This window comes from Populus nigra, chromosome 16 (genome assembly GCF_951802175.1).
Source record: "Populus nigra chromosome 16, ddPopNigr1.1, whole genome shotgun sequence".
Taxonomy (NCBI): domain Eukaryota; kingdom Viridiplantae; phylum Streptophyta; class Magnoliopsida; order Malpighiales; family Salicaceae; genus Populus; species Populus nigra.
The window spans coordinates 364,411-392,339 of NC_084867.1; the positions used below are offsets into that span (position 1 = coordinate 364,411).

Below are 27,929 nucleotides of genomic sequence, written 5' to 3' on the forward strand. Positions count from 1 at the left end.
CCAAGATATCCCCATAGAAAGATAATCAAAATAAATTATGAAGTTTAATTAACAACTAAATTAATGTTGAATAATAAAATTAAAAAAAATCAATTAAAAAAAACACAAAAACAACCTGAGTTAACTCGAGTTAACCCATTAAGCATCATTCTTGGATCTTAAGGCTGGATTAACCCAATAAAAAAAAAATAAAACAAATCATAAAGTTTAATTTTCAATTAACCCAATATTAAATAATGAAATTAGAGGAAAAAATAATTAAGAAAAAGAAAAAAAACCTGAATCAACCAAGTTAACTCATCAATTTTGTGATCCGTGTAATTAAAGTGAGATAACCTAATAAAAAAATTAATATTAAATAATGATTTAAAAAAATATTAATTAAAAAAAATAAAACAAAGCAATATTTTAATAAATAGTGCTTTACGAGGAGTGAAAAAAACTTTTTTTTTTTTTTTGTTGTTAATGTTAGTGTTAAGTGGGTGATTGACATGATAAGGTATTTATCTTAAAGAAAACATCACCGCCTATTATGAGTATAAAACCTCTTATGAAACAAAAGGTAGAAGCCCACCAAAAGAGTCGCTAAAATGTGCTGCACGTGTCGTCACATGCCTTTATCAACAGGCCCAACAACTTCAACTCTTTTAACACTATTTTTTAGAAACTCTCTTTTCAACGAACATTGGAATAGATAAGATGACCTAAGTCAATGTTATCTTTCTTCTTCTTCTTCTTCTTTTTTTTTATATTATAAAGATAAAATAAATTGATGAAATTTTTTTTAATATTATATAAAAATTGGATGATGATAAAAAAAAATTTCATTTAAGGCTTGGTTATTAAAGTATATTTGTTTTTGGTTTTTAAAAATGCTTTAAAAAAATTAAATTTTTTTTATTTTTTTACTTCAAATTAATATTTTTTTGATATTTTTATATTTTAACATGATGATATAAAAATAGATTTTAAAAAATAAAAAAATATATTATCTCAACATATTTTTTGTTGAAATATTTTTTCTCTTATTTAATTTTTTTTCATACTGTAAAAAGAAAATAAATTGATAAGACTTTTTTTATATTGTACAAAAATTAGGTGATGATAAGTTTTTTTTTTCATTAGAGGTTGAGTTAAATTTTCTTATTGAATGTTTTTTTCTTTTTAAAAATGCTTTTTTAAAAAATTAAATTTTATTTGTTTGTTTGTTTGTTTATTTAAAATTAATATTTTTTTTATATTTTTGTATCATTTTGATGTGATGATATAAAAGATATTATCTTAATATATTTTTTAAAAAATATATTTTTATAGGATAATGAGCCTATTTTACAACATATCCATCATCTAAGGATATTGAATAAGGTTTCCAACTCGATTCAATTCTATTAGGTCTGACTTTACCGTTAACCAGGCCTAAAAATATTAGTTCCAGCTTTGCAGTAGATGCAAGAATATTAAATTTGGCTGAACCACCAAACTTAATATTATTGATACCACCTCTAGGGCCAAGGCTCTTGTAGCTTCAACCCAGATAAGATACTCAAAATATTAACTATATTCAGCTTCGAGCCAGACCAACATACTTCAAATATTCACTATATTCTTTATATATTTTTTTTTAATTTAAGATTAAAATTATTAGTGGCCGCTGCGGTAGGCTGGTCAATATACTAGTGGAGTATGCAAACTAAACTCAAGATCACAAGTTCGGAAACTATTTTGTTGCTAAACCAAACAGAATCATAGTACACCTTAATCGTTAGCTAGAACAGCTTGAAAATGTGAGGACTGACGGACAGAGAACAGGAAGGGAGCTGTCCTCATCAAGTCAATCAAAAAGTGATTTTTCCATCAAATAAAAGATATTTTCCGAAAATAAGAGGGAGGGCTACACAAGTCTCCCTCACTAATATCCCAAGAAGATCCAAGAAGAAAAGAACAACACAGCATCAACCCTACAAAAACCTCTTTACATCATCCCTACAACACAACATATCAACCAAACAGCACTCTCTCCAGTTCACCAAAAGACAACAGAACAACCAAGATAATAAAATATGACGAATCTAAAAGCCCTTATCTTAACTAAGCACAAAGGTTTCAAGTTTAGGCTTGATTTAACCAAAGCATGGCAATTGCAGGTTCGGTCCTTGAACTGGCAAGTGTTGGACTGCTATTACCACTGCTATCAGAAAGTGAGGCAAGTGTTTTCTGCAAAACCTCAGATGGTGAAGAGACTCTAGTGGCTGGAGGACAAACAGAATCTCCATTTTCAATCATAGAAGAAGACTGATTAGTTCCTGTATTGATGTTGACTGTCCTCAATTGTAACACCTCCGCTAAGGGCCCGCCTGGTGTGCTGCTGGTGTCACCGCCACATTCTTGGTTTTGATCTGGTTTGATTAGGCCTAGGCCCATTTGGATCTGACCCATTTCATCATCAACAGACCTATTGCCTCCCATTGATAGACTGAGTGGCGAAAGAGGGAGCTTCCCATCTGAGGACACAGAACTTGTGTTTCCAGAATTTGCATCATTAGACCATGCATCAATAAAACTCCTTGGAGCCCCATCAAGAAATAGACTATATTGGCTGCGGTGTTGATCTTCTCTAGCATTAAGATTTCCATATGAGTTCAGATTCAGAGACTCTTCTCGGTAGTGCTGCTTGAGAACAGAAGCATTGTTAAAGGAACCTTCAGTAGCAAGTCCAATTTCTGTGTGCACTAGATGTGGCCATTGTTGATCATTTGTGACAATAGGACCAGTTCCCCCTTTCAACATCCAGTCAAAGCTCCTTAGGTACAAAACCACCAGAAATCAGGGACTTATGAATCGGAAAGTTTCAAGATTTCCCTCAAAATAAATGACTTATTAGCAAAATTTAAAGATCAAACCAACCTGGGTTCCTTGTATGTAGAACCAAAGGCTCCGTTAGCATCAAAAGTTGCAATCTTTTCACTGGTTTTGTTTACAAAAACTGGGGTCTGAATATATGGCTGAGGCATAGTCCCAACAAAATCATCATGAGAAGCAGAGCCACTGTTGTTGTTGTTGTTGATAGTGGGGTTAGAAATTGCCACAGTAACAGGAGATTCTGTACAGATAGAAGGATTATGGCGGCTCTTCTTGTTGCTGTTGCTGTTGCTGTTGTTGCTGGTATTGAGTTCCACATGCTTTCTTGAACGGGGTCTGCCTCTATGCATATGACGCTCACAGTATTTTTTATCAGGTGCCACATCTCTTGAGCACCTCCATTTCTTCCCATCTGTTCTCCGGCACCTCCCTGGCTCTAGATCTGCCCTATTTGTGAACCTCACATCCAGTCCATTTCCCACTGCATGTGCCCAAAAAAAGCAAAAATTAACCACAAAGATTGCAACTTTGATGGGCTTATGAAAAACTCATCAAGCCAAGAACAATCAAGAAGAAATTAAGGGGTTTAGCAGTACTTAATGGGGTTGGGATTAGAAGATGAGGAGGCACATGAATTGAAGACACCATGTACTTGTATATCATGGCTTGTCTTTCCAGCTCGTTCCATTGTGCATTTGTAAAAGGAAACCCCAAGGATGCTGCCATATTGCCTCCTGAACTTGGCAAGAAAAAAATCACTGTATTTGTCAGTCCAAACCAAACTTGACTCTTACTCATAAAGGTGTAATCTTTGAAAGTTGAACAGGGAAAATCAGAGAGACAAACAGCAAGAAGTATCCTATGACTAATTGAAAGGGTGAGAGAGAGAGAGAAAGAGAGAGAATTTTTTATACTACCTGGAGATTTGAAGGCAGAAGCTGTAGTGATAGTTGATTCAGAAGTGTCAAAAGGCTGCAAAGTCCTAACCCCAACTGCACCACCACAAGCACCAACACTGTCTATATGTTCACGACTATAGTTGATTAAGGACTTGTTTCTATCATATGATGATGTGGGACCATTATCAAATGGACGGTGGTGATTAGCATGATGAACCATCATAGCAGTCCTCCTAAAGGGGAATGATTGATGATGATCAATAGGTTGGTGTAGCTTCACACCAAAATCAACATCACTAGTCATGTTTCTTTCCTTGGCTGCTTTGTCTGAGACATCAAACCCATAATTTATTCTCATAATGAAAAAAACATAAAAGCTTTATTTCCTCAATTTAGCAAATTCCCTTTTCCTTTCCCATCAACCTACCGTAAAGAAAAGAATCTCACTTGTACACAATCTCTAGTTTTCTTGCTTATAGGGCTTTTTAAAGAGACCGAAACAAGCTAGCTAGACCACCTTGTTGGGCCTCATTTCTCTAATTTTCTCTTGGAACAATGTCTGGAAAAAGACTCTCTCTCTCTCTCTCTCTCTCTCTCTCTAGCTGGTGGTAATGGAGTCATGTGGGGTCGATATGGGATTTTATGAGATAGGAATGGGTTGCCGCCATTCTTGGCCTTTGCTTTGCTTCCATGCTTCCAACATTCGCACCACCGGGGTGCCAGTAGTCGACAAATCAGTAAAAGCTATTCTCTTTCATCATTATTACACTGCATCGTTTCTGCGTGCAAAAGCAAGCCAACAAGCGTACTAGACCCCCCCCCCGCACCTTTTTCTCTATTTTCTTTTATGATATATTTTGTTTGGTACTCGCCTCGAACACCCTCATCTTATAAAAATATTTTTTTAAAAAAAATCTATTTTTAATATTAATACATCAAAACAATAAAAAAATAATATAAAATATTAATATGAAGCTTTTAATAAACAAAACTCATAAATTTTAAAAAATATAGTCTAACCATGCTCTTAACGGCAAAATTAGCATTGAAAATTGGCTTAAAAGATTGTCTGAAAATCTTTAAAAAGTCTACTGCAAGTCTTCGACTGAGGAAAAACGAAGAAGAAAACAAGGAACACAAACATCAAGCTAATTCTTCAAGTTAATTATTCAATTAATTTTAATCCATTGGATCGAGTAAGTTAATAAGAAATTAGGGCATAATTTAGTACTGATTATAATGAAATTAAAGACAGCATTTAACATAATCAGACAAGAACATGCGGTAAAATTATTAATGTAATCGGGGGTGTTTGTTTCGTAGTTTAACATGTTTTTTAAAATATTTTTATTTAAAAAAATCAAATTAAATAAATAATTTTTATTTGTTAATGTAAAAAATAAAAAATAAAATAATATTATTATGTTACGTGGTAAAACATCTCGCAACCCAGAGCGATAGAATTGCATAAAGTTAAAAACGAACCTCAACAATAGCCTCGGGAGAAGCACCAGGCAAAGATGGGGGGCCCACTTTGAGATCCATTGGATTTGATGCATTAACAAATTGTGTACTGTCTCCAGGGATGGCTCAATCACGTAAGAGTTTATATTTTTATTTTTATTTTTAAAAAGTGTTTTTTAAATTTTTGAATTTTAAATTGTTTTTTTTATTTTATATTATTTTGATAAGTTGATATTAAAAATAAATAAAATATTATTTTAAATATTTTTAAATAAAAAATATTTTAAAAAATAACTGTTACCACAATTCCAAATACTATCCAGTTACAGGCTTATTAATATTGTGGTAGTTGTTACTTTTCAAAGTGTTTTTTGCTTGAAAATATACTAAAATATATTTTTTATTTTTTAAAATTCATTTTTAACATCGGTATATCAACATAATATCAAAAAAAAACTAAAAAATTAATTTGAAGCATGAAAAATAATAAAAAAATTAGATTTCTTCACAAGCGCTTTTAAAACTCAAACAAACAAGCTAGAGTGTTTGTTGGACCTAAGTGGTAAACAACCATTCAATTAGCTGTGCTATTAAATAAAACCTAAATCCAATAAAAAAACACATAGTTTAATTAAATGTTTGAATTATCATATGATTGGATTAATTATAGATCATTAAGTTAATCCATAAGGTTGATTGTTTTCATTTTAAAATAAGTAATAAAATATATCATTTTTATTAGTTTGAATTTTAATTGGATTGGTAAAATTGAAAAGGTTATAATTGAGAAGTAATTTGATTCAATTATAAACCTAACTTATTTTAAAATTAACGTATCATTTAAAAATTATTTTTTATTTGAAAATATATTAAAATAATATATTTTTATTTTTTAAAATTTATTTTTGATATCAGCATATATATAAACATTAACTTTTTAAAAAAAAAAAAAAACCTTCAAAAACATGATTTAACTGCTAAGCTGATCCCAGGTGATCAAATCTATTTAACAACCATCTTCATGCGAAACCCAGGTTAAGTTAAGATAAGAGAACCCTAGCCATGGGGAGAGAGGGAGAGAGAGTGCAGCTCAACCACCATGAAAGAGAGTGGGGCCATAATATCAATGAATCGGAAGTTAAGAAGTGGATGTGACTTGACAGAGAGAGGAAGAACTCTTGGGCATCCAACGCAATAATTAGTTCTTGATTGCAGTTTGTATCATTAAGTGCTGCTGCTGCTACTGTGTAACCCAGATATGATCCAAAGGGCAAGACATGGCTTCCAATGGTGGGGTCTCGTGATGAAACAAAACCAGCCATTGATCTACATTCAAGATTCTTGTTTCTTTCTAAATCAATTATCCACATCTCTTCAACGATTTCAACCCATCTCGAAAGCTTCAGAAACTACAATATTTACGAGCCTCATGTATTAAAAATACTGGGTTTATTTAAGATGATGAAGAAGTTGTCCTTGCCTATGTTTATTTTCTTCTACCATACACTTTTCAAAAGAAAGAAAAGACAGACAATTAATTAATGGTAGTCGTTGCATCCTAAATCGAGCGAAGATTGTTTGAAGTTTGATTTTGCTGTTGGGAAATGTTTATTATCAATCCAACTAACAGGAATGAACTTTATAGTAAGATTATTTTTAGAGATTAATATAAATAACATCTTCATGATAGTTTAAGTTATTGTGCTGAGATAATTTTTTAACATGATATAAAAATCTTAATGACCAAGCGAATACGAATTCTAATTTTACTATTTTTATTTATTTAATAAAAAATAAACATAAAATAATGTGAGTTTTTATAAATTTTAAGCTATTTTTACTTGAGAGGATGTGTTAAAGAATAATATAAATTATATTTTAAGACTTCACTTAACAATTTAAATTATTAAATTAACATAATTTTTTAATAAATTTTTTAGCAGCTAAAATAATAAGAATCATACAACCATATATCTCATGCCACACCCTAACCCTAACCCTAACCCTAACCCTAATTAACCATACCAAAACAAAACTAGAAAACAACCTTCTCTCCTTTTTCAGGCTACCACCAACAAGGAAACACCCCCAAAACTTTTCAACATGTAATTAAATTTTTAAATCTTCACTACTTTTTTCCTTGAAGGAAGCTTTTTCTTTTTCTTTTTCTTTTTCTTTTTTTCCTTTCTGGCCTCTTCAACTTTCATTCCAGAGGACCACCTTGCTAGCTGCCTTCTTGGTCTGGACCATGAAATTGATGGAAGAAGAATACATGTAGCTAGGTAGCTAGGTTATGGATGTGTAAACAAAACAAAAGGCATATCTTGATTGTCGATCGAGTCATGGTGTCACTCTCACACATGAAAGCATTCTGATCATGATCCATATGAGAAAACATATAATTAATGAATTGTATATATATAGATTATTTATAATGTGATAGGTTTATATATAGAAAAAAAAAAAAGAGTACAGTAGTAATTAATATCCAGATATCTAAATTAAATCTCGTCCGTTAATAATGCTATAAATACATTATAGTTTTTTTCATCTTATATAGAACGTGACACAACATTCAAATCCAGAGTAAATATAAATTAGTTTTTTTTTATATTGTAATACGAATTGAATAATCATTTTAGTTTCAAAAACTAATTAATTAGTTATTTGTGTTTTATTAAATTTCACTTTTGTTTTTTCATCAATCGTTTTATATTATCTATCCTTTTCCATTTTTTATATCTTAAAAAATAAAAAAAAAATTGAAGAAAAAGATGAAACAAATAAAAAAAAAACGTTTAATTAAATCTAACTCTAGTTTTTCTTTGTATATTGAAGTGGAACACGTGTTGTTGATGTTTTTATGAAATAAATAGACAGTGTGAAATCTACAAAAAAACTCAAATATATCAAATTATGAAGTCTATTGAAAAAAATACATAATAATATAAGATTTAATCATTGTTCGGGCTCCAATATTTCCAGAAGATTCTACATGCAATTTCCTTATAGGAAATGACTTTGTTGTTCATTGTAGAGTTGGATCTCTTGAAATTAGGTTTGGAAGTTGTTGTTTTACCTATTTTATTTATTTTCCTATATATTTTTGGATTTTAATTAGTTTTTTCTACTTAGCTTATACTCTTTAATTAGATCGGTTTTATGACTTGTACATAACTAATTGGACTACCATTGTTGTTTTACAGACTTTAATAAAATATCAAAGATTTTCTCTAATTTCTGTAAAATGTTAGAATTATATATAACATTAAAGCTTGAAGTCTATCTTTTATTCTTGGTGTACACTGCATGAAATATTAGTCATCTTTTTCCATTTTTTAACTCTTAAAAAATAAAATAAAGAATGCAAACAGTTAAGTTACAATATATTTAAAAACATAGGAACTAATTGATTAGTTTTTGTTTAATTTGTTTTGTCAGACGAAATTAAGGAATTAATTTATAATTTAATTACTCATTAAATCAATCAGCTCTTTTAAGTTTCATTTGTTCAAGGTATAATTTATTTTTGTCAATCCAGAGGAATTAGTTTATAATTTACTTATCAAACCAGCTCTTTTGAGTTTCATTATTTGTTTAAGGTATAATTTATTTTATTTATTTATTATTACCACAAACCAAAGGCTACCAAGTTATGGAATAATCACGAAGAACTGGGGAATTCAATTGAATTCTGGGCACACGAATTGGTTATTCCACTACGAGTTTTTCAGAAGCTCTTTATTTCTCTTAATTAGCCATGTATGATATTTTTGGAACAGTTTCTTTATGAAAGGTATTTTTGGAACATCATGACAACACCCAAAACTCTGAAATGTTTAAGAATGATTATTGCTTTTAATGTTTCTCTCCATGTCCTAATTAATTGGAAGAATTTCTGTCAAGATTAATTGTAATCCTTTGTTATTTTCCATTGTTATCTGTGTACTACGTACATGAGCTGTTACAGAAACCAATCTCGATCTTTCATTAACTCAAAAGTATATACTCAACGCGTGAAAAATTCAAGCTCTGTAGATAGATACGTACATACAGGCTAACAGCTGATCAACGAGATCTCGAGGCTTTTTATGCTTTAGCTTCTTACTGTATGATAAGAATATTTGTAACTAACAGGCTAAAAGGAAAGAGTTAAAGCTCGAGTACTGTTAAGGAGAGGAAAGAACATTCCATGTTTTTTCCCTTGATTTTCTAATTTAGTATATTTTTATATCTTATATATTATTGAATTGTTGTATTTTATTTTTATAATATGTCTAGTAAGAGAAAATATACATCTGGTTATGAAAAACTAAAAAAAAAGAAGAAGAAGAATTGATACTTTACAAAATTTATAGTTAATAATCAACAGCTCCTAGCATGATTGAATCAATATTGATGAATGCAGATGTTTGAAAGATAGATTGGTTTAAGGGATTGCTATGAGTAGTGGGTTAGTTATGTTATTAAAGGCAAAAGATAAAGCAGTCCAAAATCTGAGAATTTTCAGAATTTCACTATAGAAAACAGCAGCACACGTCCTCCCCTTGCACATAAGCTGTCCCAACAGCCAAAAGCATTTGATTTCCCTTTGTGACGAGAAGTCTGGACATGTCAAATGATCTTTCTAATAAATACAGGCCATGACTTCTGATATCACCACTGAATCTTGCTGGAATTTTTTATTTATTTACATGCACGTGTCATGTTTTGTAGAAATCAGATATCGGAGTGAGAAGGAACAGCATGCACTGGGATTGTAGCCTTAATTTGCCAATGGCCATTAGATGGTTACAAAATCCGAACCTCAAATTCGTCTACACTGTCAGTTTGGTGTGTTTCAACAGAGCTCAGATTAGGATTCTCAATCTGATGGCCAAATTCTTGATCAGCAATTGATGAAAGAACTTGATTTACTGGCCTTTGAACCTGCAGAAGAAAATGCGTTAAGTGGTATTCTAGCAATAACAGAAGTTATTAAGGAAGCTGAGCGGATGTTGATCACTCCAGGAAAAAGAAGATCAGAAAGGATAAGTGCACAGGTGAGGGAATCAACTCTCCCTCCCTCTCCTTTTCCACTTCTTTTTCTGTTTTTGGCCAGCAAACACATTGCTTGGCAGAACTCATGATATTTGACTAGCTAAAGTGATGAAGGACAGCAGTCAATTGGAAGAGAATGTTTGACTAACGATTATTCCATATACTCAATTTCCAATATGAACATCATCTTTAATAATCAACGGTACCTAGATGCTCAAATATTAGTCCTAGAAGTTTCGCTTAGCTCTCTATCATAGAGTCCAAACCAAATTTCCATTACCAGGCATTGTCAATGTCAGGATTGTCCCAAATTTATTTTGTCTGTGTCTGTATCTCTCAAACCAAAGATACGTTTCTGTCTTGATCAAATACTAACCAAGCATCGAAAGTAGAGTTCAGGACAAAATATCTAATGAGCACATTGATGCCTGTAAGTATAAATCAACTCTCATATAGAAAAAGATGGTGGAGGAAACATGAAAGAGAAAGGGGAGCACCTTCTGCACTGGCCAATAGTTGTCAAAAATTGAGACAGATAACAGTTGTCAGGTCTTCAAATTGCCCTGTGAGATAGGAAAATGAAAATGAACTTCAACCTAAGCTGAAGAGTTTTAATATATTCTATCAAAACACCATCCAGAGAAGGAAAAAAATATCATTATTATTGTTCAACCTGTAACGTGACATAAATGAGCCAATGATTCCAGTTAACAGTGTTAAAGAACAGCGAAGGCACTGATGCTGCTATCACCAACAGAATTTTGAGCGGAAACAGGATCTTCTAGCTTAGAATTACCATCTGGACCTTCAAACAGGCATGCATGGTAACATAGAATTGTCCCATAAGTCAATATTCCAAAAAACAAAAGGACAACTGTGATGTTCAGACCATCTCAGCATAGCCAAATCGACAATCTTCATGTTTTGATACTTTCTTTTCTGCCAGCACCAGCAACTTCTTCGTTCATCCCCTTTGTCAAATCTCTGGGAGGTTCCCCCATGAAGGAATCAACAAGATGAGTTTTTCCCGAGACAAATTTATCCACAATGAAAACAGAATTGAAATTCGGCACATCAAATATTTCGAGGGCACCAGTCTCGTAACAAATGACACAGTATATATCACCCTGATCATGTGCTCCACCATCAGCACCATCAATTGCCTCACTAATTCCGGTACAACCCATGTTTTGGTCCGACAAACCCAAGCTCAAAGTTCAGCCCAAACCTATCCCAACTAATCGAGGATTGATTTTTCTTTTTCTTATCCCCCGGTCGTGACTTTCCTCTCCTAATTACAAGGGATTTCAGTTTTGAATTTAAGTTTATGATTCAAGAAAGGTTGAAGAAACAAAACGTTTTTTTTATTAAGGTAGATTTCAGGGTTTTTATCTTAATTTGATTATGGAACGATTTAAGAGTTTGAATTGGTGTTTTAGGATGTTAGATGGTTTAAAATAAACCGAGACTAAAATCTTGATTAATTTGTTGATATAATTCTTCATAGTGATTCTTTTCGGGTGTCATCTAATTTTTAATATGTATTTCATCATTTTATGTTAACATGCTTAGTATGTATATTTATATTAAAATATGTACGACTTGTAAATTATTAATATTTAAGATGTATATTAAATATTATTCTGTCAATGAGTTGGTTGAACTCACCTTTTTATTTTAATATTATTTTAAATACTTAGCTTTCTTTACAGGTTGATATGTGATTGAGAGTTTATATTAATTTATTTGTTGGTATGTTATTTTAATTAAGTTTAGATTTTGACAATGTAATAAGTATTATGAATATTTGTTTTTTTTATTTGATAATAAAGAGATTAATTTGAAGTATGTTACTTCGAAGAATATTATATTTTGAAAGATTATAAACTTATAAAGTTTTTATATAATTTGTTTTATGATATGCATACATGAATAAGATGTTCTTAGGACATTACTCTTGCGTCACGGACCGGGGTTCAGGTATTGACAAAAGCCATGCATTTGGACTTGTCTTCCGGAGCAATGGCCCTTTATCATGATACAAAGTACAGGCAGATACTGATTTCTTTGAGCTCTGAAAGGCAGATGGAGTGTTTAAGGAAACCATACAAGTAGAAGGATCTGTCATTCCACACAAACATGTTCCTGGTTAAAAATCCCAGGATGGGAAAAGGACAAGTCTCAGCAAAACAAGCGGAGGAGAAGAAAAAAACGCAGTTTTGCGATATGACAAGGGCATGCCACGCCTGTACAAAAGCATGTGAAAACCGATATGATTGGCCCCGATAGAATAGTTGGCCACCTGACTGTAAAATCCAATTCCTTAGATGTTCAGTTCAAACCTTAAGCAACTTCAAAAAATCAATGGCTGTGCCAAACTACTAGATTCTTCAAATTAACATTAATCACTGCAATTGCAGATGCTATAAGCCAAAACTATAGAGATCCACTATCCAAGGAACCTAGACCGAAGAGGCAGTTCCTACATTCTAGTCCAGGCAAATGAGTCAGAATTTTGAGCAGAAACAGAACCTTGTAGCTTAGAAGTACCATCTGAAAATGAAACTTTATGTTGATGACATTTATAATGACTTTGGCCAATAAAAACACAGGGATTCAAATGCATATTTTACTTGGAATTTAGCCTAGGCCCTAGCTGTTTTCACATTAACTAGATGCACTTCTTTTGTTGCTGGCTTCTGATTTAGAAAGGATAGGCCATGCATTATTGGAAATATTTAACAGATATCGATGTAATGCACAAGCAAGTTAACCATCAGCCATTAATGATAGGAAACAGAATCTCAAAGAACATGGCATCGATAAAAGAAGCAAAAGCAACCCTTACATTGCTTCGGGTCGCTGCATCTTAGAAATTAGGTTTCTTTCCAATGAACACAAACGTGAATATAATGAAGCAACTCCACAAGCTGCATGTTTGAGAACAATAGGCAACAAGAAGGAAATCGTGAAAGAACAGCAAAAATCTGATATGGTGAATGAAGCATGGCATCAATAGCAGATACACTTTTTTTATAGAAGACGGTTAAATTGAATTCTATAAAAAGGACAAGGCTTGGCCATCAATGAGATGACACAAGCCTGAACCTGAAAAGACATACAGAGTCAAGTACATGAGTAAATGACAACATAAATTAGATTCTGCAGTACAATACATGTAAGTAGATTATGCTAGAGCTATTTTCTCTGGCTTTCTTATTTGGAGGTGGAACTGATGTTGGAGAGGCTTTGAGAGGAATGATCTGTTTTCAGATTCACAGCCAAGCAATCAGTTCCATGGAACAACGCACACCTTGTTTCGCCAATAAGCTTGATGGCTCATTACCTGCTGAGCTTGGAAATTGCAGTTCACTTGTTGAACTTAGGCTTCTGAATAACCTACTAGAAGGGAACCTTGTACCTGAAATTTGTAATGTTGAGACTTGAGGTTCTTTTCTTGTCCAATAATGCTCAAGATTGGGAGATGGGGAGATTGAGCAACCTTAAAATATTAGCTCTGTATAGCAATAATTTGACTGGTAGAATCGCATCTGAAATCACAAATTTTACAAAACTCACCTATCTTTCATTAGCTCATATTAACCTTACTGGTGAGATACCATCTGAGCTTGGGAATGTTCATCAAATTTACATAGACTCGACCAAACTGCAAGCCGCCTTTACGGACTCATTCCTCCTTGTGTATGCAATGGCACTAATCCGAGAGTTTTAATGCTTGGGGAATTCCGGTTTAATGGGAGCTTTCCGATTGGTTTAATGGGAGCTTTCCGATTGGAATATGTTTGTTCCTTAGGAGGGTGATTCGTGGTGACAATCTTCTTTAAGGGAGTATGCCGACTGATTTGGAGAGGAACTCTGGGGTTTCTTACTTAGAGGAAACTTGCTTGAAGGAAACATACCGGCAGTTTTTGGTCTTTGGAGCAATCTATCAATGATAGGTTTTTCAGGAAACAAACTCTCTAGCTCTGTAACTCCTGAGCTTGGAAAGCTTGCAAATCTTCAAGTCTTGAGACTTTCTTCTAATAGTCTAACAGGAAGCATTCTGTCTGACATGAGTCATTGCAGAAAGTTAATTAAAATGGATTTGATTAAGAATCAGTTTTGAGGAAGAATTCCTCCTGAGATCACTTCATTGGAAAAAATAGAAAGCCTTCTCCTCCAAGAGAATGAACTTAGCGGAGTAATTCATGACTCTTTCTCCCCTCTTCAAGGTCTCTTTGAAGTGCAGCTTGCTAGTAACATGCTTCAAGGTCCTATTCCTTGTGGTTTTAAGCTTAACTATTTTAGTTCAGTTCTAAATTTGAAGCTTTTGATAAAATATTGTAGGTGATATTTGAATATATGAATTATATTATTTTTTAACGTATTTTTTAACTAAAAGTTTTTAAACTTGAAATTTATACAGAGTCATATTATCTTGTATTATTAATTATTTTTAATCAAAAATACATCTCAAATAAAAATCTTTTAAATATGATATAAACTCATGAATTTTTAATCAACAAAGCTATAATATCATGTTAAAGAATCCAATTAACTTAAAAGTTTAAATTATTAAACACGGTCTAAAATATGATTTATTTTGTTTTGGTTTACATACCAGTGGTTTGAGTCCTTCAATGTGAGAATCACCATGATCAATCACTTCTTCATGAATGTCAATCGCGGGCTGAAGATTTACTGTTTGAGGATATAATGCCTGCTAGAGAAGGCTGGAATGAGAAATATGTAATTGGGAGAAGCAAGCATGGGGACAGTTTTTACAGGACATAATCTGCAAACTCCAGAAAGCATTGGCCTGTCAAGAAGGTGAGTTTGTCTGAGGCTAACTTTAGCCTCGAAATGAGAACTTTGAGCCTGGACAAGCATCGAAATATCGTAAGAATGGGGGTTGCTGCATTAAAGATGGATATGGGTTCCTTGTAACTGACTTCATGCCTGGAGGAACATTATTTGATGTCCTACACAGACATGAACCGTGCATGGTTTTGGACTGGGACACCCGATATCGCTTTACTTTAGGTATTGCACAAGGCCTTTCTTACCTTCATCATGATCGTGTGCCGCAAATCATTCACAGGGATTTCAAATCAGATAATAATTTTATGGATTCTGAATTGGAACCCGAGGTTGGAGATTTCAGGATGTAAAGAATGCTTCTTGGTTCTGATTCAAGCTCGACAAGGTCTAGAATTGTATGAACTCTTGGCTACATGGCACCAGGTAAGTCACATTCTACCAAGCTAAACTGTTCTTTTGGTCTATTAATCATGACAAATTTATGCAGAAGCTCAAACACTAAATTCCTTTCTTGTATTTCTCCTATTTCCCTATCCAAAATTTCAGAAAATGCATACTCTATCCGGTTGACAGAGAAAGTCGATGTATGCAGTTATGGAGTCTTTCTATTAGAGCTTCTTTTCAGAAAATTGCCACCAGCTTTAAAGAAGGCCTGTATATCGTCTCCTGGACAAGGAAGACATATTACATAACTTTTACAAAAATCTTACATACTAGCACCAGACAAAAAAAAATTGAATGCTCGTGCATTGCCATTCATCCAATACAAATTGCAATCTTGCATCTTCAAGAAAATTTTGTGAACTGATTTGAGTATTACCATGAAGATAGTTAGAAGTCATGATTATTCTTAAACAAGAGGGGAAAATCCGTAAAGAAACCAGCGGCAATATCAGAAAAGCATGTCTGATGTCACAACATCAAAGTACAGCAGAATGCCTCAAGGCTCCTACTCTGCTGCTTGCAGAGGTTGTGAAGCTTCATTTTGTTTCAATTTTTCCAAATTAGAGATCCGTCTATCCAGTGACTCATGAACGCTTTCCACCTGTATGAGAAATTAACCACATATGAGTAGCATATCCACGTTTCTCCTAACAAGAACACAGAAAGAACCTTTCATGTCCTGTCTTCAAATGCCAATCCTACCCTTGAGAATAATGCTTCATGTAAAGTCAACAGCAAACATGCAATTAATCCTACCCTTGAAAATTTTTGGGTCGTGTTATTAACACTTCATGAAGTGTTAATGGCATTTCACCTTTAATGAGGGAGTCTCTTGTGCCATTAACACTTGATGGAGTGCTAGTAGCTCCGCTCAAAAAAAAAAAAATTCATTGGAAAGGAAAAACCATATTCCTGTTGGTTCTTGTACAATATATTCTGAAGGGCAGATGCTAACAGAATTAGCGCTGCAACATTCTTCAGTCAGTTATGCCCTTCCCATGTTGCAATGAGAGCTAAAACACTTTGATGAAACATTAAGGAGGCTATATTCGGTGAATGTATCTGGATCAAGAAAGGTTAACTCAATTCATATGATAAATGAAAAGAATAATTTGCAATGAGATCGAATTCATAGCCTCTAATACCAGTACCAGACTTCTGAGTCATTATTCCCTCCTATATCACTTTTCAACCCTATGTCTACAATTTTAAAGACAAAAACAAGTTACTTTCTGACTTTCAAATGCATGTTTTGCACGAAAAAATGCATTTGTTGTGACAAATTATGATTTGCTTTCAGTCTGAACGGGCAACATGGAATTCTCATCAAAGAATGCCAGTAATTGTTTAGTTAATGTCAATGGTAAACCATGCATTTAATCCAAATGAACAGAGAAAATCTTTTGGGCGGGGCTATTAACACTCCATTAATTGTTAATGTCACTGCACCTTTACAGAGAAAAGTCTTGCACCATTAACACTTGATAAAGTGCTAATAGATGGACCCAAGTTTTTCTTTCATTCAAGAACAACCTGAATGCCTCCATGTTCCAAACTTGGAAATGAAATAAAGAGCATCTTAGCGGGACTTCTTTGGGAGATATTCCTACTGTTTCTTTTACAATATCTTCTGAACAAATGTTAACATAATTAGCATTTGAACATCCTTCAATTAGTAACGCCCTTTTCCGTCGCTAAGGGGGAAGTGCTCTAAGGATGTTATCTGGATCAAGAAAGTTTAACTTAATTCATATGTGAAAAGAAACAAGGATGTGCAATGTGAATTCCAATCAGTAGCCTCAAATAGCAGTACCAGATAACTAAATCATTCTCTACTATTTCTACAGTTTCTCTAAACAAAAGGAACCCAGCGGTTACTTTCTGATTTTCCTATGCATGTTTTGCACAAAAACTGCAATCGTTGTGACAATATTATTGATGCAAATTCTGGAGACCAAAGTAGCAGCACTCTAGTCCAAGGCAAACAAAAGTCCAGAATATTTGACAGCAATCAAGCTAGTTTGTAAAGGAGTATATTTTATGGAGCTACAATTCCAATGGAACACGTGGACAAGAAGGAAGTTACAAACCATAACTGAAGAATAAATGAAGATAATCTTATAATTCCAAGTGGCAGGAAAAGTTAAGTGTAACTATCATTGTTCTTATCTTAGTTGGTTATTATCTAGTAAATAACTGTATTATATATTTCTATTTAATGTGGAATGTATGTCTGAATTGGGGAGATTGTAATGAAGTTCATAGTCTTTGGTGTGATTCCAAAATGAGAGTGATTCTCTTGAGTGGTGTGAGGCTACTTGTTTTCTTTTCTTTGTAATCTTTAAATTTTCTGCAATAAAGTATCAGTTTTCTTTCCCTTTGTCAATTCTTTCTTCGGTTATCTTTTCTAGTGGAACCAAAATTAGTGAATTTGGTTCTGTGTTGATATCGTTCGGCATTAATTATGATTTGGTTTCTGTCTAAACAGGCTACATGAAATTTTCATTAAATAATTCCAGTAAGTAAAGCATCCTATGAAAAGAGTCCATATAACCTTCTATACAAGGATATACTTGAAAATCCAGTAACAAACACATACAAACAAGGCTACACCGCAAAAAAGACCAACAACAAGAGCATGCAGCATCAAACAGTTACCATTAACAAATCAATCTTGAAAATCAACCTCTTCAATACGAGGATATACTTGTATAAAGTTCTCATAACATCTCCCCAACTAGCTTCACTACTTTTATACCATTTTTATTGCCTCTTAGGATCCTCAAACTTCTTTAATACTATAAAAATCCTGATAAGAGAACAATCGATGCAAATGAGCCACGTTCTAATATCACTCTACTAAGCACCCCATCAACATACATTATTCCACAACATACAAAAAATCAACAGCAAGAGCAAAAACAATAAAAAAGAGAACAAAATAATCAAAACCCACAACTATCATATTCCAATAATGAATAATTGAGCCTCAAGTTACTACCTTTCCCTCAAGTTCCATAAACTATACGATTCCACTTCATGCATCAATCAAGAAAAAAAATGAAAAGGGGACAATAAAAAATGAAAACCCATGATTAATATGTTGCAATAAGAGCTAAATGTACCACAAGTTACTGCCTTTCATTACAATGCCAAATGGGTTACATATAGACTGCAAAATTAAGCTTAAAAAGCACAGATTTCTCTTCTTCTTTTTTCCTTTTTTTGAGATTTTGATGATTACCTGTTGAGAGATGGCATCATGGGCAACCTTGAAATCTTTGTAAAGGAGATAGAGTCCTGCAAATGATGCTGTTGCTGCTCCTGCAAAGAATGAAGCCAATCTCACTCTCAATACGTAACCCATTTTTCTCCCTCTTTTTTTTCCCTTCGTTTTTCTCTCTTCGATTCTAAAATGGTGTCAGCTGTGAAGCCCTTTTCTTTGTCCTATACGACGACGTATTTTCATTTTTGGGTTTTATTTTATTTTTTTCTTAATTTTTGTATTTGTATATATTATTTTTGAAGAAACCTCGATTTAGCTCTCTATATTATACATTATCAATTCAGTCCTAAAACTTTTGATCTTTTAATTCTACCCCATTTGTGTTTAGACAATACCACCTCTTCATCCATCTAAGCGAAGCTTAGCCAAAAAAAAACAAAAATTGATTTCTGGCTAAGATCTCCCTTTAAGGCTTATTATAACTTGTTTTAGAGCATTACATGAAAGCAATTGATGAGCATTTAAAGATTTTGGATAAACTTGATAGGGTTAAAAACATTAGGAGTTAATTAATAATAAAGCAATATGTTAGGGACTAAATCCAAGTTTTTCTATTATTATTAGTTGGTTTCAAAGGGTACGGTCATGCATTAATGCACATAAGCTTTAACCATAGTTTTAAACATGGCATTGGAAACAAAGACTGCATTTGCAGCATGTTTGGCTGAAAATGAGGTGATTGGAATTATATTTTTGAGATCGTTAGAACAGTGTGTGAAGTGGGAGCTATGAGCTTTTATAGTTTTGCTTTCAGTCCTTGGTTCATCAGCTTCATCTAGCTTTTGTTTGACATTTTCTATTCATTTCCTTTTTCTTTAGCTATTGGAAATGGAACAGAGCATCACTGTTGAATCTCTTTCTTCGCTTACTAATATCTGTCAGATTAGTGTAATTTGAAAAGCTTCTTGCCATTCTCTCTCTTCCCTCGTTGGGAAAGAGCGGGAAATTATGCTAGCTCTTATTCTGCAACTCTGTAGTTCCTCTACACAGGCACTTATATGCACATCTGCTCATGTAAATTTGCCAATGATTCAGGTATCAAGCCCAGTTACAGCAGAACCTGATGTACCTAGCAAGAATTGCTGATGCACAACCACAAGGAACCACAATGCCTTCTCAAGTAATTTGCTGAATAATACCTGAACACTTTATCTTTTTTACTTCGTTTTTCCTGGGTTAAAAAAACATTCGACTTCAGAGAACCAGCTGTTGAATTGGAATGTCTCCTGTTTTAAAAAAATACTGTAGATGCCCCAGCAGCAGCAGCCTGCATTAAAGCAAGAGCAGTACATGTAGCCATCTCGAGTTGCTATGCCTCAACAACCAATGTTCTTCAATCAGAAGCTCCCTTTCCAAATGAATGATCAGCAGGAGCAACAGCTGCCTCCACATCTCCAACAGCAACATTTCCTCGACCGAGTGCCACTGACGGAGATTCTGATGCATGAAACCAGCTGGTGCTCATTGCCTTGAATGTTTATAGTTTAAGGACTTCATGGAGAACTAGTACAACTATACCCATCTAACTTCATTTTCTTTTATGCAGGCTGTCTAGTTAATATCTCTTGTGAACATGATTAAGCACCTTTATCTTTTACTTTCATGATGCTTGGAGGTTTTCAGGTAAATCTGCAGAGGTGAAACCCAAAATGCTTATTTATTTTATTTTATTTTATTTCGCATTGAATGGAAAGCTTCCAGTGAAAGGCAGCTTCATACAAGTTAGAACATGCAGACATTGTTTGGTCCAAAACGGTGCCATCACAAATCAAGCAAATGCAGCAGTCACTGCCAATTCTTGTCATAGGCTGTGATTCAAAAGGTGCTAATATTACATAAAATAAGAATTTTTAAATCCCATTCAAACAATGTCAAGCTTCAGAGAAACAATCAGTATGACCATGGCCACTCTGGTGCATATTGTTTAATTGGAACTTGGATGATATCCATATAATTGCAGACTGAAAATTGGGTTTCCCTTCGATGGTGAAGACAAAGGACAGTTTGTGTGGAGATGAACTTTGATCAATTATTTTTACTCTTCATGTGTTTTAAGATGGGGATGTGCAATTGTAGACTACTTCACAGCAATTGTCAGTCCTCGATAACTTACATCAATTCCAGATACTCGGGTGTACTTGACAAGGAGACTGTGAAGATTTAGGTTGCAAACTATATATTTATAGTGGTAAGATACAAACAATTTTGAACAATTTCACGGTATATATTTCTTAATTTTAAAGTTAGTATTCGAGAGAATTTATTTTCTTGAATATACTGGAAAGATATATCAAATATACCAAAAAGATACAAGTATATATCCTTAAAATCATTTGTAAACAATATTAATATCAAATGATACCCTTTATATATATATAAAGCATAACCTATGTCGAGCCTCAGTATCAAAAAGGAATAAAAATTACTATAATATATATTCGGAATTAGAAGGAAAAAAATGTTCCACTCGTAAAATTAGAAAATATATGCTTTTATAGGAAAATATATTTGTTATAATTTTAAAATTAAATTAAATTATACCCTTCGTGTGTGATTGCCACTTATTTTTGGATTGAGGGGGTACCAGACAGCCACTACTGTACATTATCGATTACAATCAAGAGATCAAAGTAGCTCTCACACACAAAGGGTATATCTGAACAATGCATGAACAGCACTGACAATAACATTCAGCATCAAAAGTTTTTTTTTTTTTTTTGAAGCATTCATTTGCTGCTGAAATAATGCCTTGATTAAAAATCTTGCCAAGCAAAGAAATTAAAAAGGGAACTAAGAGGTGCAAGGATGACCAACTTGGAAAAAATTCACAAAGACAAGGGACTGACAAAGGAAGTATAGGCTATCAAATGCACAGATGCAATTGTGTGCATGAATATCAAAGCAGAAAGTTGAATGTGTAATCTTTGGTATCATAAACACACATAAAAGAGAAAGCAGTTTTTCCAAAAGCATAAGATTAGAAAGGATTTTTAAAAAAAATCAGCCAAGTCCATGGTGGATTCTATAAGAAGCAAAAGATGGCTGGCAGTTACAGCAAGAGCACCATTCTACTGCAGATCACTCCCATATATGCCCGATCTGCACACCAATTAACTCCATAAGTTCATTTATACATTGATCACTGCCTCCTGCAAAAACAAATTAAAATTGATTACTAATCAATGGCAAATCACACAAATCAAAGACAAGAAACCATGGTCAACTAAACCAAGAACTGGCATAAAATGCAAATGCTCCTCTAAAAAAATCATTATTATTACCATACTATCTTCTAGAAGTTAATGCAGCCCCGGTTGTCCTGAAAACATTCAGTCAAATAAAACTAAATGAGCCCTTAACCACTGGTGCAGATTAACACATTATCCAACATATATAGCAAAGTCTGCAATATTTAGTAGGATTTAAACCATACCTGCTCTGCTGTTTTCCAGAATAAATTGAGTTAGTTGTCCCATGAATTGAGCCCTTGCTTTGAGTACTGCTTCCGCCTGATCTATCAAAATCTTGCCTATTCAGCTCATGAGAATCTTTCGAAATGCTCAGAATTTTAACATTGGAGATGCCTTTAGCAACCCCAAAATTAACACCATTTGAAGATTTGGATTCAATTGACGGAGCCTTCTTAAGTCGATGAGATTGTGCCATGGGAGTAACTGCCACAGAAGGCAAAAATGACGAGTAAGGAGATGCTGCTGCTGCAGCAGCAGCAGCAACTTTAGCAACAGCTGCTGTAGCAGCTATCATTTCTTGAGCTCCTTCCCGAAGCTGGATATAGTCACCCTCAATCAAAAACAACTGAAATCACAACTTAAAGTCTCAGATATAGTGATACAGTCTATGCATGCAAATATGTAAATTAGGATCCCAAAAACTCACTTCTGGGTGACCACCCACAAAGTCATCTAGCTTTCCATATTTTCTCTTGTAATCGTGCCAATGCAAAGGAGAAAGCATCTTGCCAAGTCTATTTGGTAGCTGTTATTGACACAATGATAATTATCATTGCTTCTTAATGGTTTTACAATGTACTAAGATGAGAAGAAAATAATTTTTTACACTACTGACCGTTGAATTGATCCGAATTCTACCACCAGCTGGAATAGTGCGAACTATGCAAGCCAAGAGAGATCGTTCGTCAAGGAGAGGAGTGTCTGAAGTTTTTCCTCCGGTGACCACATTTGTCTGGTCAGATGAGATAAATGCTTTAGATGATACAGCACCAGTGCCATTGTTGATTGTGGTTTCACTGACATTAACTGAATGCACAGATGTTTCAGAGAGTGATGCACTGGCAGCAGAACTAGCCTGCTCTTCTGTCAAAGCTTGGTCCTCTAGCCCCTGGTTATTGAAGTTCAAAACATTTTGATCCTACACCAGTTCAAATTTAACTGATTTTAGTCCCTGCCCTAATTGCCAGCTGCTTCTAATGGAGTTAAAAAGAAGTTAACCAATGGCACCAGAAAAGCAGAGGAACATTGAGCAAAAATAAGCACAGACCTTCATTTCAATAGTCTGTTCAAGAGTATTCAATCTCAAGGCATCACTAAATTGGGAAGAAATCTCTTGCAGGCTCTGCTCAGGTTGAGGAGTGACCAGGTAACTTCTATCAATCGACTCCAGAACCTGCAGGAGGTTAATTTTTTTGCGAATCCAGTCAATAACCATCATGAAACATGTTCATTACCACGGGTGGTGCAACAGCTTAAAATGCATAACCTGTGATTCCCCTGTGGATGATAAGATTACAGGATCAGGCTCTGCTCCTTGACTGATATGAACATCTAGATAGTCTGGATGGAAGTTGTGGCCGTTAACAGGCCTTTCATAGTCATACTTTACATCTGACCTCATAGGATCATGATCAGTTTGAGATGATGCAAGTTGATTCTGCGTAGATAATTGTGCACTCTCTGTTACAGCCTGAAGAAGATTTAAAAAAAAAACAAAAAGAATACAAATTGTTATCATGGACAGCTAGGTTAGAAACTATGTTTTTTATTAATACCAGATAGAAATAAGCACGCTTCATATTTACAACGATATGCAACTACAATGAGGACAGAAGAAGTTTACATTTTGATAGTTACCTGTTGATTCTGCCACTGTGGGAGAGATGACACTGCTGGTATTGAGTGAAAATGCCCAGCATGAGATTGGGGAGCATGTGATGTCATAGAATGGTGAATCCCCTGTTGATGCAGAATGAACGGGTGGAGTGCAGCCACCTGCCCAGGTGGAAGGTAGGTTGGAATCCCGAGTAAGGACGTTGGAGCCATTGGAACACCAGCAGCATGGCTGGTCTATTGATCAACAGAACAGAATATTGAAAGTCATGGATACAGGATTTGAACAGTTAATTTTCCTTCCTACTAAAAAGTATGTTTCAATCACGTACTGCATTACAGAAAAAAATTAGTTTTCTAGGGACAAACACTTGGAAACCCCTACAAAATATTATATCTGTATGGCCCATGGGTTTTATTTTGTCCTGTCAATTTGTAATTAATAATCTCATCATACTAGATCTTTTTTATGGTATGAATCCTTTTGATTGCTCTTATCACAATAGGAATGACCTCGGATCTCAATTCCAGGGGTATAGTATGGAACCAGCTACCTGAAAGGGATGAAAGACTCAAAACTAAGCTAGAATAATGGAGGCCAGAGTGTGAGGGGAACAGGGAATATGATGTCACAAAATGTGGCATATACTGAATTGCAGCTGACCAGCAATGCCGTAGAATAGAAGAGATGTCGTATTTACAGTTCGCATTGATAACTTGGAAAAGAACAGGATGGTATATATTAAGATTAATGGGAGAAAAAAAAAACATAGTGACAAGGAATCCTACCTGATTTGGTACATTTACAGTTGACGCAAAAGACAGGGCATTATCTGCATTCCCATTTTGCAATGCTCCATTATTAGCATTGGAGGCAGTAGTTCCATTTACATCTAGTTGCCTTCCATTGTTCTGGCTAAAGCTTGACACATCCTTTGGGTTTGATTGAGATAGGTGTGACTCATCTGTGTAAGATCCACTCCTTCCTCTGGCATCAGCTAGCTCCAACTGAAGTTGTTGTATGGTATGCATATGAATTCTCTCCATCTCTGCAAACTGATATCAGTAACCAGGAGAGAGGGACAAAATAGTCAATCCAAGATCTTAACCTAGGTGGATGGTATAATGTTCTGTGATGGTAGTAAACAAACAAAAACAGGCCACGGAATGAAAGCTATAATAAAATTTCAATATTGTAATGTAGAAATTGGTTACTCAGTTGAATAAATACAAGAAAATATCATACAGACAGAGATACAGGTGTACAAATGCATACAAGCAAACACAAGCGCTCGCATGCACACACCTCAAGCCCAAGTAATATAAACCAAGGACCAAAAAGAAGTGCAATGGATGAAAAAAGCAAGTGACCTGTCTTTGACAACCAAGCCAAAGCTGATTGTACTGTTCTGTGCGTTCTCTCAATTCAGCTTGTAAGGAATGGTTGGCATTAGATTGCAAGGCATCCATCTCCTGAACACGTGCAATCCAAACTTTCAATTGTTCATCCTTCAAATAAATGGTCTCCTGATCAGCCCTATGCTGAAAGATAAAGATCAATATTAGACTCCCTACAAAACACATGTTTTACAAATTCTTTTTCCCTCCTGCTTTTATGTGCTAACATGACAATGTTACTTTTTGTTTTACAAATTCTTGTTTGACAATCTTATAATGAAAACTTTCATTTTCAATAAACAACACCTAGTCAGAACCAGAAGAACAGATCAGCACTGAATAGATGAACAGACCTGTTCCTGCAACTCCAGAATCTGCCTTTCCTTGTCTTGAATATGTTCTTGAAGGTCGCGCAATTGCTGTATATGCTGTGCTCTTTCAGCTTCAGAATGATCACGCTCTCTTCTGCATAAAGGAATAGACCATCTAAATTAGTCCATCCAGACTTAAATAACCCAGCCTAACCTTAAAGACAAATGGAAAAAAACTAATACATAGATAAACCTCAACATATTTAAAAACCGTCATCAGGACCTAAATGCATGATAGTTCTGTGATTTTTTCATGTGCACATCTTATAGAAACCTTGCATGAGATTAGAATGTTGTTGCTATCATCAAACTAAGGTTTAAAGGCATGAACCAGTGTCAAAACAATGAACACATGCCTGAATGTAGCTAGTTCTTTATTTTGTTCTCTGAGAAGATCCTCTTTAGCCCAGGCCTGCAAAAAAATGAGACAAGAGACAGCACATAATGCATGGCTTGCCACAAATACTTTGTTCAAAAGTACAGCACAGAGATGAACAAACCGCTTCATTATCTAATTTAATAGCATGCAGTTCCCTGTCTTTTTCTTCCATTCTCCTGTCCAAGTCATGTATGGTCTGTCCCCTTTCATGCAGTTGTTCCTGCACAACAAAGTAAGCTTGCATTTAAGATGGAAGTCGCAGAAATGAGAAATTGCCACTATGCATTGTGTCTAAAAACAGATATATGGGTTAAATTTAAGACATGCAACAACATTCATGGATCTGATCTTAAGGATTTCAGGTGATATCACTGTAATTGCAACACACACATAGCTTTCTTTCATGACACGAAATTGTACGTGATCAAATATACACAGTAGCAATTTTACAACTTCTATCACAACTAGCGTAAAAATTTTTAATGCAATTACAGATTATGACAATTTACATAGAGGGAGAAGAAAGCAGAGATCCCACAGATAAAAAAAAATTCCCAAACCTGAAGCTTTGCGGCAGCATTTTCATGTTCTTGGATTTGAGCATGGAATCTGTTCTGCATTTCCATAATCTCAGACCTCGCAATCAATTGAGCTCTGAGCTCAGTCTCCAGCTGCTGCAACTCTTCTCTTTGTCTAGTAATGCTGTGAATTCGCTGCTGCAAAATGTCATCATCTAAACCCTCATCCACTGTGATCGAACAAAAGTCCACATCAGCAGGCCCTCTTCCATGCTGCACCTTGATAAACATCAAACCAAGTTAACTTTACGTGGTACTTTAACCAAATGTCCAGCCCAGAAATCACAATATTTACCTCATATATTGTTCTCTCATCTGATTGCCCCAGCTTTGACTGTTCCAAGTTCTGTGATCAACAACTCCCACACTTAGTGACCAAAAACATCTAATACCCATATTTTTTTAAGAAATACTGAAAAATCTAATGCCCACATTGGTTGCCTAGTATATACTGAAAAAGTCGAGAAAAAAGTTGCTTTGATTTGCATTTAAATGTCCATATACAAACACAACACAGAACACATTTAAACGAAAACAGAAACGAATTATCAGCTTTGTTCAATCTCCCACCAAAGGAAACCGAGCATTACACAGCAACTTTTAACATATCATATCCCTAGATAAGTAAATTTTAACACACGCAAGCAAGAAATGAACCCTAATTCCCTGATTGGCACGTCAAAAAAACATGATAAGAAAAAAATACCACATCATTTCCATAAAACCCAACCAAATAACAAAAACCCAAAACATAAAATCAATTTTTTCTCTTTTTCCCTCACATTTTCCCATCAACCAAAAAAGCAATCACTCAATACCTCATCTCCACCACCACCATTCCGGTGCTGCTGCTCCGTAACCGCTCGCCACTCCTTCCTCGACAACGAACCACCTCGTGAGGCTGCCGCTACTCCGGCCGTCGCCTCCATTTACTCAACAAATCACTGATACCTCTCCAATTCGTGCACGTAACCCAACAATGAAAAAACCCTAATTTCAAAAAATAATTAAAAAAAAAACCTAGAATTACAAAATTTTGTAAAAGAGGAATTGAAATGAGAGAGAAGAACAAGAAATTTCCTTGAGTGAAAAAACAAACTGAGGAGTGGTCTAAGTGAAAAAATTAGGATTTGGGAATTATTTTTTTTAGGGTTTTGAGAGGGCTTGGAGTGTCAGTAGTGAACAAGTGATGGGGAGAGAGAGGGGGGGGTTGATGGGAAACGAGGGGCACTCCCGCCATTTATAGAACAGAAAGAGACGAAACGTTTTCGGGTTTCATTACCATTTGGTCTTTTTGGTCAGGTTG

General features: G+C 34.5%; 3 protein-coding genes across 4 annotated transcripts; all 3 read right to left on the reverse strand.

Annotated features, from left to right (window-relative positions):
• Nucleotides 1-1,831: 1,831 nt before the first annotated feature.
• LOC133675622 (growth-regulating factor 4) lies at nucleotides 1,832-4,131 on the reverse strand. The gene is made up of 4 exons (XM_062097053.1): nucleotides 3,777-4,131; nucleotides 3,456-3,593; nucleotides 2,905-3,340; nucleotides 1,832-2,800 (listed from the first exon to the last, which is right to left on the reverse strand). The coding sequence occupies exons 1-4, from the start codon at nucleotides 4,114-4,116 to the stop codon at nucleotides 2,110-2,112; spliced, it is 1,605 nt and encodes a 534-aa protein (XP_061953037.1). The 5' UTR covers nucleotides 4,117-4,131; the 3' UTR covers nucleotides 1,832-2,109.
• An 11,539-nt stretch (nucleotides 4,132-15,670) lies between these two features.
• Nucleotides 15,671-18,981, reverse strand: LOC133675529 (uncharacterized). The gene is made up of 2 exons (XM_062096942.1): nucleotides 18,772-18,981; nucleotides 15,671-16,128 (listed from the first exon to the last, which is right to left on the reverse strand). The coding sequence occupies exons 1-2, from the start codon at nucleotides 18,892-18,894 to the stop codon at nucleotides 16,033-16,035; spliced, it is 219 nt and encodes a 72-aa protein (XP_061952926.1). The 5' UTR covers nucleotides 18,895-18,981; the 3' UTR covers nucleotides 15,671-16,032.
• A 2,688-nt stretch (nucleotides 18,982-21,669) lies between these two features.
• Nucleotides 21,670-27,849, reverse strand: LOC133675870 (uncharacterized). Of its 2 annotated transcripts, none has more exons than XM_062097398.1 (16): nucleotides 27,442-27,849; nucleotides 26,919-26,969; nucleotides 26,606-26,836; nucleotides 26,167-26,265; nucleotides 26,023-26,078; nucleotides 25,649-25,760; nucleotides 25,269-25,439; nucleotides 24,687-24,953; nucleotides 23,922-24,134; nucleotides 23,551-23,754; nucleotides 23,332-23,457; nucleotides 22,900-23,202; nucleotides 22,711-22,809; nucleotides 22,247-22,629; nucleotides 22,095-22,132; nucleotides 21,670-21,962 (listed from the first exon to the last, which is right to left on the reverse strand). In XM_062097398.1, exons 1-15 carry the CDS (start codon nucleotides 27,550-27,552, stop codon nucleotides 22,099-22,101), a joined length of 2,460 nt encoding a protein of 819 aa, XP_061953382.1. In that variant the 5' UTR covers nucleotides 27,553-27,849; the 3' UTR covers nucleotides 21,670-21,962; nucleotides 22,095-22,098. The 2 variants fall into 2 exon arrangements, with proteins under 2 accessions (XP_061953382.1, XP_061953380.1); XM_062097396.1 differs by having other exon boundaries at nucleotides 26,606-26,842.
• Between the last annotated feature and the right edge of the window lie 80 nt (nucleotides 27,850-27,929).

Coding starts and splice junctions, on each gene's coding strand:
- LOC133675529 (XM_062096942.1), bottom strand. CDS start 18,894: ATGGGTTACGTATTGAGAGTGAGATTGGCTTCATTCTTTGCAGGAGCA. Junction 16,129..18,771: donor ATGATGCCATCTCTCAACAG/GTAATCATCAAA, acceptor TTTCTCATACAG/GTGGAAAGCGTTCATGAGTC.
- LOC133675870 (XM_062097396.1), bottom strand. CDS start 27,552: ATGGAGGCGACGGCCGGAGTAGCGGCAGCCTCACGAGGTGGTTCGTTG. Junction 25,440..25,648: donor TTCTGGAGTTGCAGGAACAG/GTCTGTTCATCT, acceptor TTTATCTTTCAG/CATAGGGCTGATCAGGAGAC. Junction 23,755..23,921: donor CACAGTGGCAGAATCAACAG/GTAACTATCAAA, acceptor AATCTTCTTCAG/GCTGTAACAGAGAGTGCACA.
- LOC133675622 (XM_062097053.1), bottom strand. CDS start 4,116: ATGAGAATAAATTATGGGTTTGATGTCTCAGACAAAGCAGCCAAGGAA. Junction 3,341..3,455: donor TCTAATCCCAACCCCATTAA/GTACTGCTAAAC, acceptor GGGCACATGCAG/TGGGAAATGGACTGGATGTG. Junction 2,801..2,904: donor TCTACATACAAGGAACCCAG/GTTGGTTTGATC, acceptor TTTGTACCTAAG/GAGCTTTGACTGGATGTTGA.